Source organism: Haemaphysalis longicornis, unplaced genomic scaffold (genome assembly GCF_048455015.1).
Source record: "Haemaphysalis longicornis isolate Haplotype H1 unplaced genomic scaffold, Haemaphysalis longicornis Haplotype H1 scaffold_8, whole genome shotgun sequence".
Taxonomy (NCBI): Eukaryota; Metazoa; Arthropoda; class Arachnida; order Ixodida; family Ixodidae; genus Haemaphysalis; species Haemaphysalis longicornis.
The window spans coordinates 118,745,946-118,760,722 of record NW_027526445.1 but is presented as its reverse complement, the minus strand read 5'-3'; the positions used below and the strand labels follow the sequence as shown (position 1 = coordinate 118,760,722).

General features: G+C 47.1%; 1 protein-coding gene across 1 annotated transcript; it reads right to left on the bottom strand.

Moving 5' to 3' along the window:
- Nucleotides 1-2,675: 2,675 nt before the first annotated feature.
- Tex (THO complex 3 homolog tex) lies at nucleotides 2,676-13,080 on the bottom strand. The gene is made up of 6 exons (XM_077680365.1): nucleotides 12,837-13,080; nucleotides 12,282-12,438; nucleotides 8,316-8,520; nucleotides 7,016-7,177; nucleotides 5,202-5,302; nucleotides 2,676-2,908 (listed from the first exon to the last, which is right to left on the bottom strand). Exons 1-6 carry the CDS (start codon nucleotides 13,053-13,055, stop codon nucleotides 2,748-2,750), a joined length of 1,005 nt encoding a protein of 334 aa, XP_077536491.1. The 5' UTR covers nucleotides 13,056-13,080; the 3' UTR covers nucleotides 2,676-2,747.
- Nucleotides 13,081-14,777: the final 1,697 nt, after the last annotated feature.

Here is a 14,777-nt window from a genome sequence, read left to right as displayed (position 1 = left end):
AGACACTTACAGTATACTTTGTGAGAAGCTAAAATCGGGCAGTTTTTATTCCAAGCACCAAAAGAGGTCGGCAAACAGCAGCAGTGGGTTAGTCAATGATTCAACATGTTTGTGTTTAAACTCGGCAACAGCCATAGGCTCAGTTGCTTCAGACAACGAAACAAGACTTTCGCCCGCTACATGCGACAGGTAGCTGGTACTTCGAACACCTGCTGGTACCAATTTTACTACGGCTCCTACTAATAGTGCAAGAGCCACCCAAACATGGTGCCAATTTCCACAAATCTCTTGCACTACAACCGTTTGTTGTTGTAAAAGCTAGAAAATTTCTAGACTTGCTTTCTGATCATGTGTCAGTTGTACGTTTTAAACATATATGCCGCACGAAAAAATGATCCACTAACGGCTCAAATTTACACCCCATTCCCAACATCCCTTGTCCAACAGTTCATGCCTAAACTTTTCAGGATAGACTTGATTGTGGATGCTTCACACCTAAGTTTCAATGTCGGTTCCAGAAGAGCATGTGGAAAGGACAAAGCATTGAGACCCACTGCATTACAAAGATGCCGTGTTGTTGGAACCTCCTTCATATTGGGGTGAACAATTTCTCGCAGTATTGCAGTTCAAGCTTTTACAAGCTTATCATCCTGCTATTTTATGCCCCAGTACAAGAGAGAGTTATTACTAAAGAGAACGTAAGTTGTCCATCGCCTGCTGAGAAAAAGTGGCTCCAACAGTGCGTTTCTGGCCGTGATTTAACGATAATCACTGAAGCTCAAAGCAAATAGTGGTGCTGATTTGGTAGAGTGCATATCAGGGTGATGACACGTCACCTTGTACACGTTAATGCATCTACAGTATAGCTACCTTTGTGCTAGAAAGCATTTCTGTACACCTGAAAGCACGCTAAACGCAGTGCAGCACGCTGATTCACCGTGCCCGACGCATGTATGGAACCACGTGTCGCTAATGTCACACTGGTTCTACCTAAATCGCTGTGGAAAGCAACACATGGGATTTTTGCTGGCCTGTTGACTGGACTACTGATGCTTTGTGTATTTTGCCAATCATGTACTGATAGCGGTGTGCGCCGCTACGGTACCCCTATGGCTCGTATTAGTGGCAGGCTCAAGTAAAGCTGATTTTCTTAATAACAAGTGGCATCTGTTCACCTTAATATTCGCCCCTTTGCTTTTCCTCTCTCAGCATACCAATCTCCTTGCAGCCGCTTGCATCGCTTTGCATTTCTGTGTATTACCTTTGAATTCTAGGGCTTTGGCAAGGTGGACATTTCCCTCACACGAATTCGGACGAATACAACTATGTTCCGACTAATGTATGTGATAGTTCCCATTTCCTCTCTTCTACAGACCACACACATGCGATTATTCTGGGGTACACATCCTTATGAAGCTCTTCAATCTCAAGCAACCTGCTCTAGCTTCAAAAAAGAAAAAGCGCTACTCTTGGAGTCATCGTAGACATCTTGCTTTTCAATGTTGCACCCCCTTGCTTCGTGCACCTCTTGACATTTCCGATTCAGTTTTAACGCGACGCATTTTGCACGACTTCACCGCAATTTTGCCGCGTTTCTGTTTTCACCAAGAAGCATGGAGGATTGCAATTTGACCATCAAACTAGCCAGACTGTTGGCAGAGACTGCACGGCAGTGAGTGACGAGCACGGGCAAAATTGAATGCCTTTTCGTAGTCCCTTCAGAGGGGCCATGAAGACAAAGAACAAGTTTTATTCAAAAGATTTCGCGTTGTAAAGTGCCCCCAGTGCTTGTCCGGAAGCAAACGATGCTTTATTCACCGCGAAATTAATCAATTTAAGCTAAAATTTTTATTCTCGTGCCAAAATGCATGTTTGAACGACGTTTCCCATGTCATTATAAGAACAGGTCTTCCAGCTAAACTTGGTGCAGAGCGGAGACTTGTTTTCCGTTAGTCAACCTAGATGGCGCCACCACACCGCGGCAAGCCGTTTTCTGCCTTTGGTCTGTTTGTGACCGTATTGAAACATGGCTTGTTTTTGTTCATGGAGAAAATAATCGTTTCGTCAAACATGGTGCTTGCTCGACAAATATGGGCACTTAAGACAACATCGCTTACGCCCATCAGCCAGTGTTGTCCGAGACAACCCCAAAGCCTCGCAGTGCTGTGCAGTTAAAACAAGCATAGTGCGCGCAGTACCAACAGCACTGCGCATCGGTACTTCTAGGTTTACGTGTGCTTTCATAACTTGCACTGTTTGTCCCACCATTAACACCGATATAAAAAGAATGTGCCCTAAATTTAAGCCCGAATAGCTCGTTCGGCAAGCTTACAAGCCCTGCCTAATTTGTATTTGCTTTTGCCGGCCCCGGCCAATCGCAGAGCTGCCACGTATGACATCATAGGCTCTGTTGCAGGAAACGAACTAGTGGGTCGTATGACCATTCCCTTCTTTTTTCTTCCTACTTCCACAGCTTATTTGAGCGAAGTTTACGTCAAAAGTGGTGTCAGCATGATTCTAACGAGGCAATCTTTCGAATGAACCAAACTTGCATTTTGTCTTCATGGCCCTTTTAACACGTGCCGAAGCCAAACTTAGTCCATCTAGATTCCTTGATCAGAGGCCAACAATGACGCGTCAAGGGTACATTCAAAGAAGCGAAGCCCCACTCGCACTAAGGGATGAGTGTTTTATTTATTATGTACACGGCCGCTGGTGGCGGCCACCAGGGCGGGAGTGGGGGTGGATCAGGAGGAGGAGGAACTGGGCAGGCCGAACAGCTTGACGGTGCCTGCGTCCTGGTCCCGCTCGCCCTTGTCGTCGCAGGCAAAGGCCAGCAGGTGCCGCTTGGGGTGCCAGGCGATCGTGAAGGTGGGCGACTCGCACGGCACCTCAAAGATCTTCTCCCCTGCGGGATAAGAGAAGCGGGCAGTCAATTCAGCCGTTCAAATCCAATCCAAGCCTGAGTTGTTCCTTTGCAGATAGGGCAACACATCACGGGAAACCAAATCATGCCCTTGCACCATTAAAACACACATAGTAGTAGTAGGAAGCCGAAGCACAAGGTCTTCCCAACCATTCATGAAGTCCACTTGGCCACCCGAGTCTTTTTAATAACGTCACAAAAGAGCTAGCGTCACTTTATTACGAAGCAGACTGGCACTACAACGCAGCCTTTTATTTTTTAAAGCTTGCGTGCAGTAAGTGCACTTGGCAGGAACTTCCAAATGCGACGCGGTGTTCTGTCAAGCACAATGTGACCTTGTTTCCATAATCTCAGAAGTGCGCTTCAACTCCACCATGTGTTGGCACTACTAGTACTATTACTATTGAAAAGGAGAAAAGGTCAGCCTGAGAAAGTGATCTTGGGCTTGCTACTTCCAACTGGAGCATACTTAGAACAAACAAAATATTCTTAATTGTGGGACTTCGTTAACTTTTCGTTCACTTAAATCATGATACCAGGATGTAACAATTCCACTCTCAGCACCAGTGCGAGCAAGTGACAAACCAGTGTGGCCAGACAGCACAAAAAATGCACCCAAAGCATAAAAAAAAAACTTGACTGCGATTTAAAATTTAAAAAAAAAACTGTCATGTGATATCATTTTAATGCCAAATACTGCTGCTAAATTTGATTGTTGCACTATTGTTGTAAAAACAGAACTCGACAGCACAAGCGCCACGCAGCATGGCGAGCGATTGTAAAAGCTTTCAAATGCCATCTGTAGTGGAGCATGGCAGATTCTAATAGCGCTTTCCATTGGGCGAACAGGAGCACTTCTAACTGCACCCAAAGTGCTCTCGCGAGTTCTGGCGTCTTCCAGTGGTCGGGCAGGAGCAGGGGCGTTGTGTTTCATTGGTCGATGAAGAGCACTTTTTTGGCGCCGAGAGTAGCCGAGAGCAGTTCTCGGTGCTCCGTCGCCAGCGGCGGAGTAACACGGAACGCCAAGGAAGTCACATGACCTCTTTTGCGTCACTTCTGGTTTTATCCCCGGGTGGCGGAGGAAAAATGGCAGAATCCAGCAGCCGCGGTAGTCGCTCAGTGCGTACGGCAGCAGCTAAGCGCGGCCGTCTCGACAAGGAATTGCTGCTACTTTTAGATGAGGAAAGCACCCCAGATTCAAGCGCAAGCTCATCATCAGACAGCAGCAGCAGCGACGACGACGACGATTTGACATTGCATGAGTTTATGTTCGAGCACCTGTTCACCCCACCGGAGCAGCGACCGAAGGTAGAGTCGTATCTGGAAAAGACGGTGGACGCTGTTATCGTTCGCAGCTAATTTTTGGGAGACACGATGGCGACCCCTTTATCGTGAACATGAACATCCGCTCGGCTTCTTCATTCATCGCCATGCGGAAGGCAGACACAAAACCGGCAAAACTGGCGAGGAATAACTGCGTGCGAACATCGCGAGCGAGCGAAATGCTCCGGGAAGCGAGCGTGGGAAACGTTTGGTCACATGACTCTTGACATCTCGCCCTCCCCCTCTTTTCACTGCTCCCGGAGCAGCGCGAATGTTTCATTCGCGGAACGAAAGCACGCGTCCCCGTTACTCCCGTGTGCTGCTCTGGCTGCTCGCTCCACTTGCTCCTGTTTGCCCAATGGAATTCGCCATAAATGGCATTCGAAGCCTCTCATTTGAGTCAAATGGCGTTCGGTTCGAATGACATTCGGACGCCAGTGTAGCAGGGGTACTAGACAAGTGCATCAACAAGAGACCACAAAGACAACAGAAAACGCGTTAATTAAAAAACGGAGCAGCTCACACCTCGCTACAACATTGTTTCATGGGTGGCATCTTTGGACAACTAGTATATAAAAGGGTATATTTCAAATTGCCAGCTTACTGTACCATGGTAAGACGCAGAAATACCTGGTCATGTACTAGGAGAAGAAGCGAAAAATGAGCAGCCAGTATATGTAGTCGATACCGTCATGAACAGATCGAACATTTCGAATCGCTGATAAAACCTAGTAAAGTTCAGCATGGAATTTCAGCACACAACTAACCCTACTCTGTTTAATGGTTTATACGCGTATACGTATACGCCTGTATATGTTTTACCTCGTTTTCTTTGTCCACGTCTAGTTTGCGCCACGTTTTCTTCTTTCTTTAAGCTAGGCATATCTATTGCCGTCCCCAGAAGCAAGAGGCAGGTGGCCTGTGTTGGTGACAACAGCAGGAGAGAACTTGCCTGTTTCCACGTCAGCAATGTCGATGAGGAGGTCTTCGGACGCCGATGCCAGCATCTTGCCATCGTGGCTGAAGCTGATGGTCCGCACTGGCCACTCCAGCCTGTCAGAGATGAACCGCAAGGACAACAAACAAATAAACAAATACAGGAAACCCAGCACAACAAACACGCTAGAAATGCAGTGCGTTCTATTAAAGGCCAACTGCACTCAAATTTCACCTCGACCAAATTTATTTTTAATGTGTAGTAAGTACCCCCAAATCAGCTGTGACACAAGTGGCAGCCCCGTAAAACGCCTCGTTAATCAGCCGTAAGCGTTTAAAAAAGCTCCGCCGCAGACCACGCTGCACCTGCCGGCGGATCGCGTAAACAGCCATGACGCGCCTGTGACGTTCCAGCCGACGGGGGCTTTTTCCTCTGCTCAGCCACGCAGCCGGAGAACCGGTCGAGCTCGGCTGCGCACGTGCGCGCGTAGAGCTTGCGCGCAGACCTTCTCCCGAGCTGGTGATCGTCCAGCCGCTCGCTGGACGGCTGCAACGTCACTGCGATGGCCGCGCTCTGCTCGGTTTCGGTTTCAAAATCGCCGATTTTTGCTGGCCGCTTGCGGCGTCCACGCGCGTATTTCAGCTGTTGTATTTTGCATGTTGCTTTCTTTTTAAGCAGACTATACGAAAATAGGGTTTTCAAGAGGTCGAAATTTTGAGTGCAGTTGGCCTTTAAAGAGGGACACTGGTATTGCGGACCAAAAATTTGGCAAAATTTATTTGCAGTCTACACGTCCCAAAGAATGTACCTGAAAAATACTACAGCTGTACCATAAGTATTTACAAAGCTGTTGCCCTTTGAAGTTGCCTGAATGACCATTTTCACATATGTTTCCAAACTTCATGCCTTGTTTTCTCAGGACCACCTTTTTTGCCACGAGGTCAACTGTTGGGTGCAGTATCTTGGGATGTACTGGTCAGATTTGTATCCTTTTTGCAGCATTCGAAAGCTTAGGAACTGAACAGTGCAATAAAAGCACAAGCATGAAATTTATTTTGCTAGCACAATTTTTCATACAGTTTGTTTCACGAAAACATTGGAAATTAATGACCTGACTTTTCGTAAGTTTACTGCAATTGCAGAAACAATGTTAAAAATACTGCTGTGCTATAGTTGCACTCCATGGTCTTTCTAGAGGACAAAGGAGTAAAAAGTATTCGGGTATTTCATAGGTAAATAATAAAAAAAATTGCCCGAAATAAAATGACATGACATGTTGCACAACTCTGAACTTACACCACCTAGACGAAAGTAGACTGCATATTTGTGCTCGGGATGTTAAAATGCACATAATGTGTCGGTCTCAAGCACATAATGTGGGTCTCAAGCACATAGGCTAAAAAATAACAAAAAATGTCCTTAAGACCAGTGTCCGCCCTTAATCAGTTGCTTCAAATCTACAAGGCCCATCTCTCTTACATCCGCTTATGCATGCCCAATTCCAAAATATGACACTACTTTGTAGACAAACTTCAAGCCCCTCCCGCCTTTTTGTATAGCGTCTAACTGACCATAATCGGATAGCCAGTGCCACCTGTTTGACACAACACTGAAATGGCTGCCTTAGGTGTCGTTGCTTTAAAAACATCAACTTCTCTGGCGCCAGCCTCCACGCAAGCGGGCGGTGGAACCTTGAAGTCCTGTCGGAATAGCACGGGATCTGGCCAAAACATTTTTTTGTCTGGAATAGCCAGGGTCATCGCTTAGTTTGCCCAACCTGCCCGCCTCAAGTGTGGGTGGCTGTGGCGGTGACCAACCACTGCACCCACCGGGAGAAGGTGCGAAGGCAGGCGAGCTCCTGGACGTCCCACAGGCTGACCAGGGCATCCACGCTGCCCGTGGCAAAGTACCGGCCCGTGGGGTCAAACTCGATGCAGATGCAGTTGGCCGGGTGCGCGTTTAGCACCGTCTGCAGCTGCAGCTCCGGGTAGCTGCATGGGCAGGGGGGGGGGAAGAAAAGAAAGAGGGAAAAGAAAAATCCACCTCCTCTCTCTCCTTCACAAACTTGAGGAGGCTCAGCCCGAAGCACAAACCTTGCTCCGAATTCACAAGACCACACAGCAGCATTTCTCGCACACCCTCCCCATACGTCTTGTACCAAAAGACTGTGCAGAAGCAGTAGAACGCAGGTAACAATGGTAAAGCCACTCTGCCGCAAAGAGCACAGGACATATGTAAAGAACTTGCGTATGCTTCACACAAACAGACAGCGTCTCCATTCTACCAATCCCTTCTGTGCACGGATGCACTCAGAAATGCCCAGGGCATATAGCTACACAGCTATAGACGGTATTCGTTGAAAAGTTTAGCGGTCAATTTCTTCACTTGGCAACACTGGAAACGGCCACAGACATGGCCGATGCGCCACGGACATGGCGCAGCCTGGGCCACTGCGGCCGCACGCCGAAGAAAAAAAAAAGACACCGGCGTGCGTCATCTGCTCTGTTCCAATCCGATTCTAAACTGAGGCGCCAACAGAGATGTTATTAATCGCACTTACAGTGAACTCGACGCAATAATTTGTGTTCGGCGAAGAGTTCGTAACGTGAAACACAGTCATGTGTTTCACAGTCGCGCTTAGCTTGACAAGTGCCGCCATCCCGCGGAGCCCGGCGTAACGAGTGACGGCGCACCGTGGCCTCTGCGATCGGCTGCTGGCGGCGCGGAAGCCACGGGCGCACTCACACGGTTGCATGGAGGAGAAGAGGGCTGCCTGATCTGCGGGCCGTGCGCACAACATCGCCTAGCAACAGACGCTTGGCCACAGATATGGCGGCGCACACTTGGTTGCCTGCATGCATTCCACGCAATTGAATACCGAGGATACTTCACCAGCAACTCGTCATCAGCAGCAAGCCCCCGAGTGTTACCGCTAAAAGCTATCACTGGAATTCCCGACGTGCTCTCAGCAGCGACTGCCAAAGTTGCTGCTGTTGTCTTGTTATGCGCACAAAAAACCTGTGACCTTCTCACACACCGCACCAGGACGCCACCAGGGCAGAAGAGGGAGGGTGGCCCTTCCACTCGCAAAACCTTGGCCCTCAATCAATCAATCAATCTGGGACGCACCTGAGGATGTGTATGCAGCCCTGGCCGCTGGTGAGGAAGAAGTGGGTGTTGGCGTTGTTCCAGGAGATCTCGTTGACCTCGAACTTGAACTGCTGGTCGGTGCGCACCTTGTGCGAGCGCACATCGATGAAGGACACCAGGTCCTCCTTGTTGCCCACCGCTATCGTCTGGCCGTCCGGCGACCAGCAGATGTTGATGTTCTCCCCTGGGAAAGAAGGGGGAGGAAGGGCACGTCTTTTATACCCACTACGCACACCGTAGAAAAATAGTGTGAGGCTTTCCCACCTAGGAAGCATGCACAAATGATTTAGCTGAATCACGGACTCAGGGTCCAAACAGAGAGCGACCCACAACCTAAAATAGTGATGAACACCGGACACATCTCACTTAAAAGGACACTAAAGGCAAAATACAGGTTGGCCTGGATCAATAAGTAAGCTGACGGAGGACACAAATACACTGCCCTTCCCTGCAGCATTTCTAAGACAGTGACAAGAAATGTGAACGCACGTATCGCCACTACTGGCCATTCCGTGTAGCTTACACAGGAAACAGTAGACATAATTGGCAAGTTTGGGAAAACACCAGGCCACTCTGGTGTTATGTTTAAGAATCAAAAAACAAAAAAGAAACAATATGACGCAAACAAAACTTACAAATTTAGGCAGCGACACCAAAATTCACTATGGAAGTTTTGTTTCCATGCAACTAGATCATCACATGACTCTTGTACAGAACAGTGTTCGTGACCACTTTTATGACGACAATACTGTATGTCTTTTGCTGTGGTAGAAATCTCTGGCAAATGCTAATTTTGGGTAAACTCAGCTGATTTCGAGTGACCAACTGTTGGTGCCATCTGCAGACTGGGATGAGCTTTGGGACACATTCTGACTTCACCTACTATACCCCACTGAAACAAGATGGCAGAAAAAAACAAGGACACCTCTGATTGGCTTCCAACCTCCCCAATCGAACTGCAAGCTGATCACAACAGGCTTTACCTTCACGGCCACCATTCCAAGGTAAAATCGAGAATGGGGCCTCCACATGACACTTTGGAAGGAAAGGCTTTGGCGATATTCGCTGTGTGGTTGGCATCATCACCAGGAATGTTGGTAAAGGCTATAAGAGAAATAACCACAGTGAAGCAAGCAAAAGGAAGGACCCTCATGCAACTGCCCCACCTTTAATCCTCAAAAAGACACAAGTGTGAGTGCACATGAGCCTGAGGGTGCTACGTACACTACGATTTGGACGACTCAGAACCAAAAAGCATCCCTTCAATGCATTACTGGCCCTATCTTCCAGTGATTGCTTCGTTACTTCCGACACAGGAAATGCGAACAGTGCACACAGTCAAACCCGAATAGAACGAATAGACCAAATCCATTACGAAAATGCACGCGAAACATATTCATTACAAAGAAGTTCGCACCTCATATATCAAACGCGGCGAGCCTAGAATTGCCGCCGAAATGCATGGTCTTGGAGCGGCGATTGAGATGTTGATTGGCCGCGATGGAGTTGAGGAGCCTCGCATGGAGAGACGTGCCGCCCGACGCTTTCCATAACTGTTTCCGATGCACGGGATTCATGACAAAACTCGCCCGGTCAGCAAGTCCAGACCAAGACGGCAGCATTGGCGAACTGCGCCAATGTTCCTAATGCTTTGTAGAAAGGAGCATCCTTAGAGGATTTGCTGAGTGTCTACAACGACTTCGCCGTAACTGTGAGCCTCTCGCTGACGCCATGGCAACTGCTGATGCTGAAAGCACCGAAGAGACTGCAGATTTCCCGAGGGAAAGAAGCCGTCCGGCGTTTAATGAAGCGCTTTGCCAGTCAATGTGCTCCGCTAATATTGCGTCCATATTAAAAGAAACGGACTTGAACTGGTGCGAACGATGTCTCGTGTAAAGAATGCTGTGCTAGCTGACGCTGCCAAAACGGAAGTGAAAACAAAAAAAAAAAAACCCGCTTTTTTGCGAAGTAGGCAGTTAAGATGGAAAGTAGCTTTATTGCATGCAATAAATGAATTGTTATGTGTATACTTTATGGGTTCATTTCTCAATGCGGGAATGGCGGTGTCGAAGGGGGGAATATCTCGTATTGAGATCTTGTAACAAAAAATTTGTTATAGATGGGTTCAGCTATGTCAAACTATTGCATAGATGTTCAAGGGACCCTGGAAATGTGTCTTTTGTAAACAAGGTCTCTTGTATGCAATGCTGTTAACATGGCGAACATGGCAAAACCAACCAAACTACTTTAATTCAAATGCATCTAACCAAGTGTCTCTTGTAATGAGGTTTTAATGTATTGAACTAATTGCGGTGCATATTACAGTTCGCTATAACCGGGTTTGACTGTATATGTCTAGAGGTGCGTGGTGTGCAATCTTCTCAGACGTGCAAGTGGCACGGCAGCCAATCTACGCAGAGTCTATTAAAGGGGCCATGAAGACAAAATACAAGTGTAGTTCATTAATCTGCTCTGTCCAGGTAACAATGATGCACCAATTTTATCGCCAACTTCAAACAAATAATGGAGATACTAGGAAAAACAGACGCAGCAGTGGCGAATCCCAAGCCACTTCCCGGCCACTTTTCTATGACGTCACGGAATCTTGCTTGTGCGATTGGAGGCCAATAACCTAAGCCGCCAGCAAGAAACAAGAGCGGATAATTGTACCGGGGCCTCCAGTTCCGTTTGATTGTATCGCTTGAATGCTAGTGTGCAGTTAACGCACTGAAAACTACAGTTCTAGTGCCGGCCCGCGTTACGTCACTCCCGCCCATCACACGTCACTGTAGCGAAAAAAAAACCTGAAATCTCTAGTAATATTTCTCCCGTTTTCTCGGTTAAAAAAGCATAGTATTTCGTGGCCGGAGTAGGGTGGATTGAGTTACCAAAGGCTAGTTATTTCAAACTGAACAAAATTGTATTTCGTCTACTACAGACCCCACAGAAAAAGATTTTGCCTCGCATGGCACCAAAGAGCGCAGGAGTTTGGAAAAAACACAACTGACCCCACCCAACGCAACAGAACCGCTTGGTGCGAGGTATCCTTGTAATACTGATACACCACATTGCTGCCTCGCTGGCTCCCGACTTATTGCGACACAAACAGCAGCCAGTTGTTTGCATCCTTAAAAATCGCTGTGGAGTTAATCAGGAACAGAAACGTGTTTTTGCGATCACCCAGCAATAAAGGCAGCTTCTGCCATTGAATAAATTCTAAGGAGACTACAAGGTGAGACTGTAGTCAAAAATTATCTTGCTAGCTGTCTTCAGTGTGCCTTTAAAGCACTTTGGGCTGCAAGTTGCCACGGCAGATCTTCAATGTTAGGTTCTATAATGCGGCGTCTTCAGAACATGTGAAAGCCAAACAGTGCAGTTGCTATCACCAAAAAAAAAAAAAAAAAAAAGCAAAAGAAAGCCACACTATTTCCAAACATTTGTAGGTAATCTCCTGGCGCTGCAATGTGCATACATTCCGCCAACTTGCAATGCACTAGTTCAAAGACGCCACACACTGACAATAGTAACTCTATTCTTTCTTTATTGGTCACACCAAAGGCGCTGCAACAGGGTACCACAGACAGTATTGCCCCTCAGAACAGTGTGTTGGTTGGTTAGTTCGTATAACATTTCAAAAGGTATAGCCCAGAGTTTGACGGAATACGGTCTGGTCAGGTAAAAGCATGGTTGTGACGAAGAAACGTAGGTCACTGACCAAGTCAAAGAAGCGGTTTGACATTTCGGTACCCCTACGGGTACCTTGATCAGTCAGTGACCTACGTTTCTTCATCACAACCAACATTTCAAAAGGAAAACTGTGCATAATAGGTGGGACAATAAAGCATCCAGCCTGCCTTGTCCCGCCTTTGTGCCAAAATTTGTAGTTTGGAAGTAATCGAAAGCTATGAATCAGGCACGCCTGACAATGCACAAGTGTTATAATACCTTTGGTGCCGACAACTGCGATGGACTTCTGGGTCCGTGCATCCCAGAGCCGAACGGTCTTGTCCAAACTTGCCGTCGACAAAAGGTCCGGGTTCGAAGGGTGCCAACACAGCTGGTCGACGCTGTCTCCGTGGCCTTTGAACACATTGTCCTTCGTCTGGAATAGGAAAAGGTGAATCGGGTATTTTCATTTCGTGGTGTTTATATCGGCAACAAAGTGATGCATCTATCCCCTTGTCCTCAAAACCACACATAGCTTTCTTCTAGGCTAGCCAGAACCTAGCGTTACCTCTACACGCGATCAGTAATAAGCTTCCTCGCTCCTCAAGAAAGTCGAGCCGTTAATTTCCGCACTTCTTGTCTTTACAACGCGTGCAAGTAAGAGCGCGGTGCACCCCGGTAAATGGCCGGCGAGAAAGTACTCAAGAAAGCGTATCTCCACACATACGCGTTTTCAAAGTTCTCCAAAACATACATTTCCATTAGAACATATTTTGTAGATCGAAATCCGTTAGCGTGCTTGTTGAAGCGACGGAATTGCCTGCGCGCACTTACCATACGATCCTTGTCCAAGACGAAGATGCTGACGGTCTTGTCGAAGCTTCCGCAGGCCAGCCGACGGCCATCGCAGCTCCAGTTGACAGAGTGCACTTTGGACGAGTGAGCCTGGTAGTCTTTGACGCGGCTGTTGGCCTGGAAGAACGAGGCGAGGGCCTGCACATGGCTCGAAAGCGGTTGCTGCTGTTGCTGCGACCAACTTCTGTTCGGCGCCATGACGCTTGATCCTAGTTCATCATCCTCATCATCACTACCATGAAAACGTAAGCCGCAAACACAAAAGTGCCACAAGAGAAGTTTTGCTGCCAGTATTAAACTTAAGCTAACATTCATGTGTTATGTTTCAGAGAAAGTGCTGATATTTGATGCAGTATTGAATACATTTCTTTGTGCGTGCGAAACCGAAACTAGTGCCAACTTTAGTTTATGCGGGCTTCTAAGGCGGCGGTGTTTAAAACGAACTAGCTCAAACTAACAACCCATCGCTGAAGTGAACTAGAATATTCTAGTGCCGAAACTAATTACTGAATAAATGCAAAATGTAACAATATGCCGAGAAAAATAGAGCCCCTCTTAAGCATGGAATTTTCGTAAGATGGAGAAATACCATTGATATGATTTTCATATGTAGTTGCCATCAGATTGCCATAGAGTTTCATGCTGTACGAAACTCCGTGGTAGCTACTAACTGGCGTATGTTATAGATGTTATATATAGATCCACGTAAAACTATGCCCACCGAGCGCGGCAAATTTAGCATTAATGTTAGGCGCACTCGAGCATCGGACGGTTCCCTAGCCAGCATACTAAGCCTATATACCGCCCTCGAAAACCTCGTAGGTGCTGAGAAATCTTGCGGCTCTGTCAGGTAACCCCATCGCGTCTGACATTTAGCTCATCTAATGAAACACACCGACATTGTCTAAAGTACAAATCAGTGAATGGTTTTCTGCAGCTGGCCACCTTTAATTGTATTAATTATATTGGTGAGTGAGTGAATAAACTCCATGCAACAGCAAGTGTGATATAGTCTATGAAAAAACTGTTTCTGGGTACTTACATTCTGTACAACACTGGTACCAGACCTGCCAACAGGTCGAGGGAACTCAAATTCAATCTCCTGATGACGACGCATGCACAATGGTGCATGAGCGAGCTTCGCTCATAGGTTTGTGCTTGTGCGTTTAAGACTGTAATCTTGTATTACTCCAAATGCCCATCACCACAAACGAAAGAAAACATAACAGCACATTATTTGACATTTTTAACCGTCATTTAAAAAATGTGAGCAATGCCTGAAGGCACAGGATCGTCTGCTCCAAGGTCATGCAAAATCAGAGCAAGAGAGCATGTGCTCTGCTGATGTCACGCAACTGCGCAAGGCAATGGCTACTCGGCAGCACACCTTCTCTGAGAAACGCACGCCAACAAAAGACACGTCGAAGCAAAGGTAGAAAGGGGAGGCCTGTATAGGAATTCTACAACTGTATTGTGAACCTGGCAGGTACGGCATGCACCATGGCAACCCTTTAGTATACCTTGCAGCAGACGTGTAGTGCAATTGTCTTCCGTTACGTGAAAGAGACAAAAGCCAGAGATAGCCCCTGCTTTAACATTTAGCTGTGTGCGTGCTTTTATGTTGCAAGTTGGAGACGTCATCAAGTCTTGAGCTGCATTATCGTGGTTAACATCAGTGGGGTTTGAACACATGGTGAAGCAGAAGCTTTTGTACTATATATTTCAGAATCTGCAGTGCAGCAGACTACCGAGGTTGCACACGGGATGTAATTTAAAAGATTTGTTAGTGCGCACAATTTGCAGCAGTTATGTGTGCAGCTTTTAAAAACCTTGACAGAGCTTCAATTGTTAGAAACGGCCTGCGTTGCATCCTTCTTCTGTGTGTGTGCCGCATGTTCTGTGCTGTGACCATAAGCCACC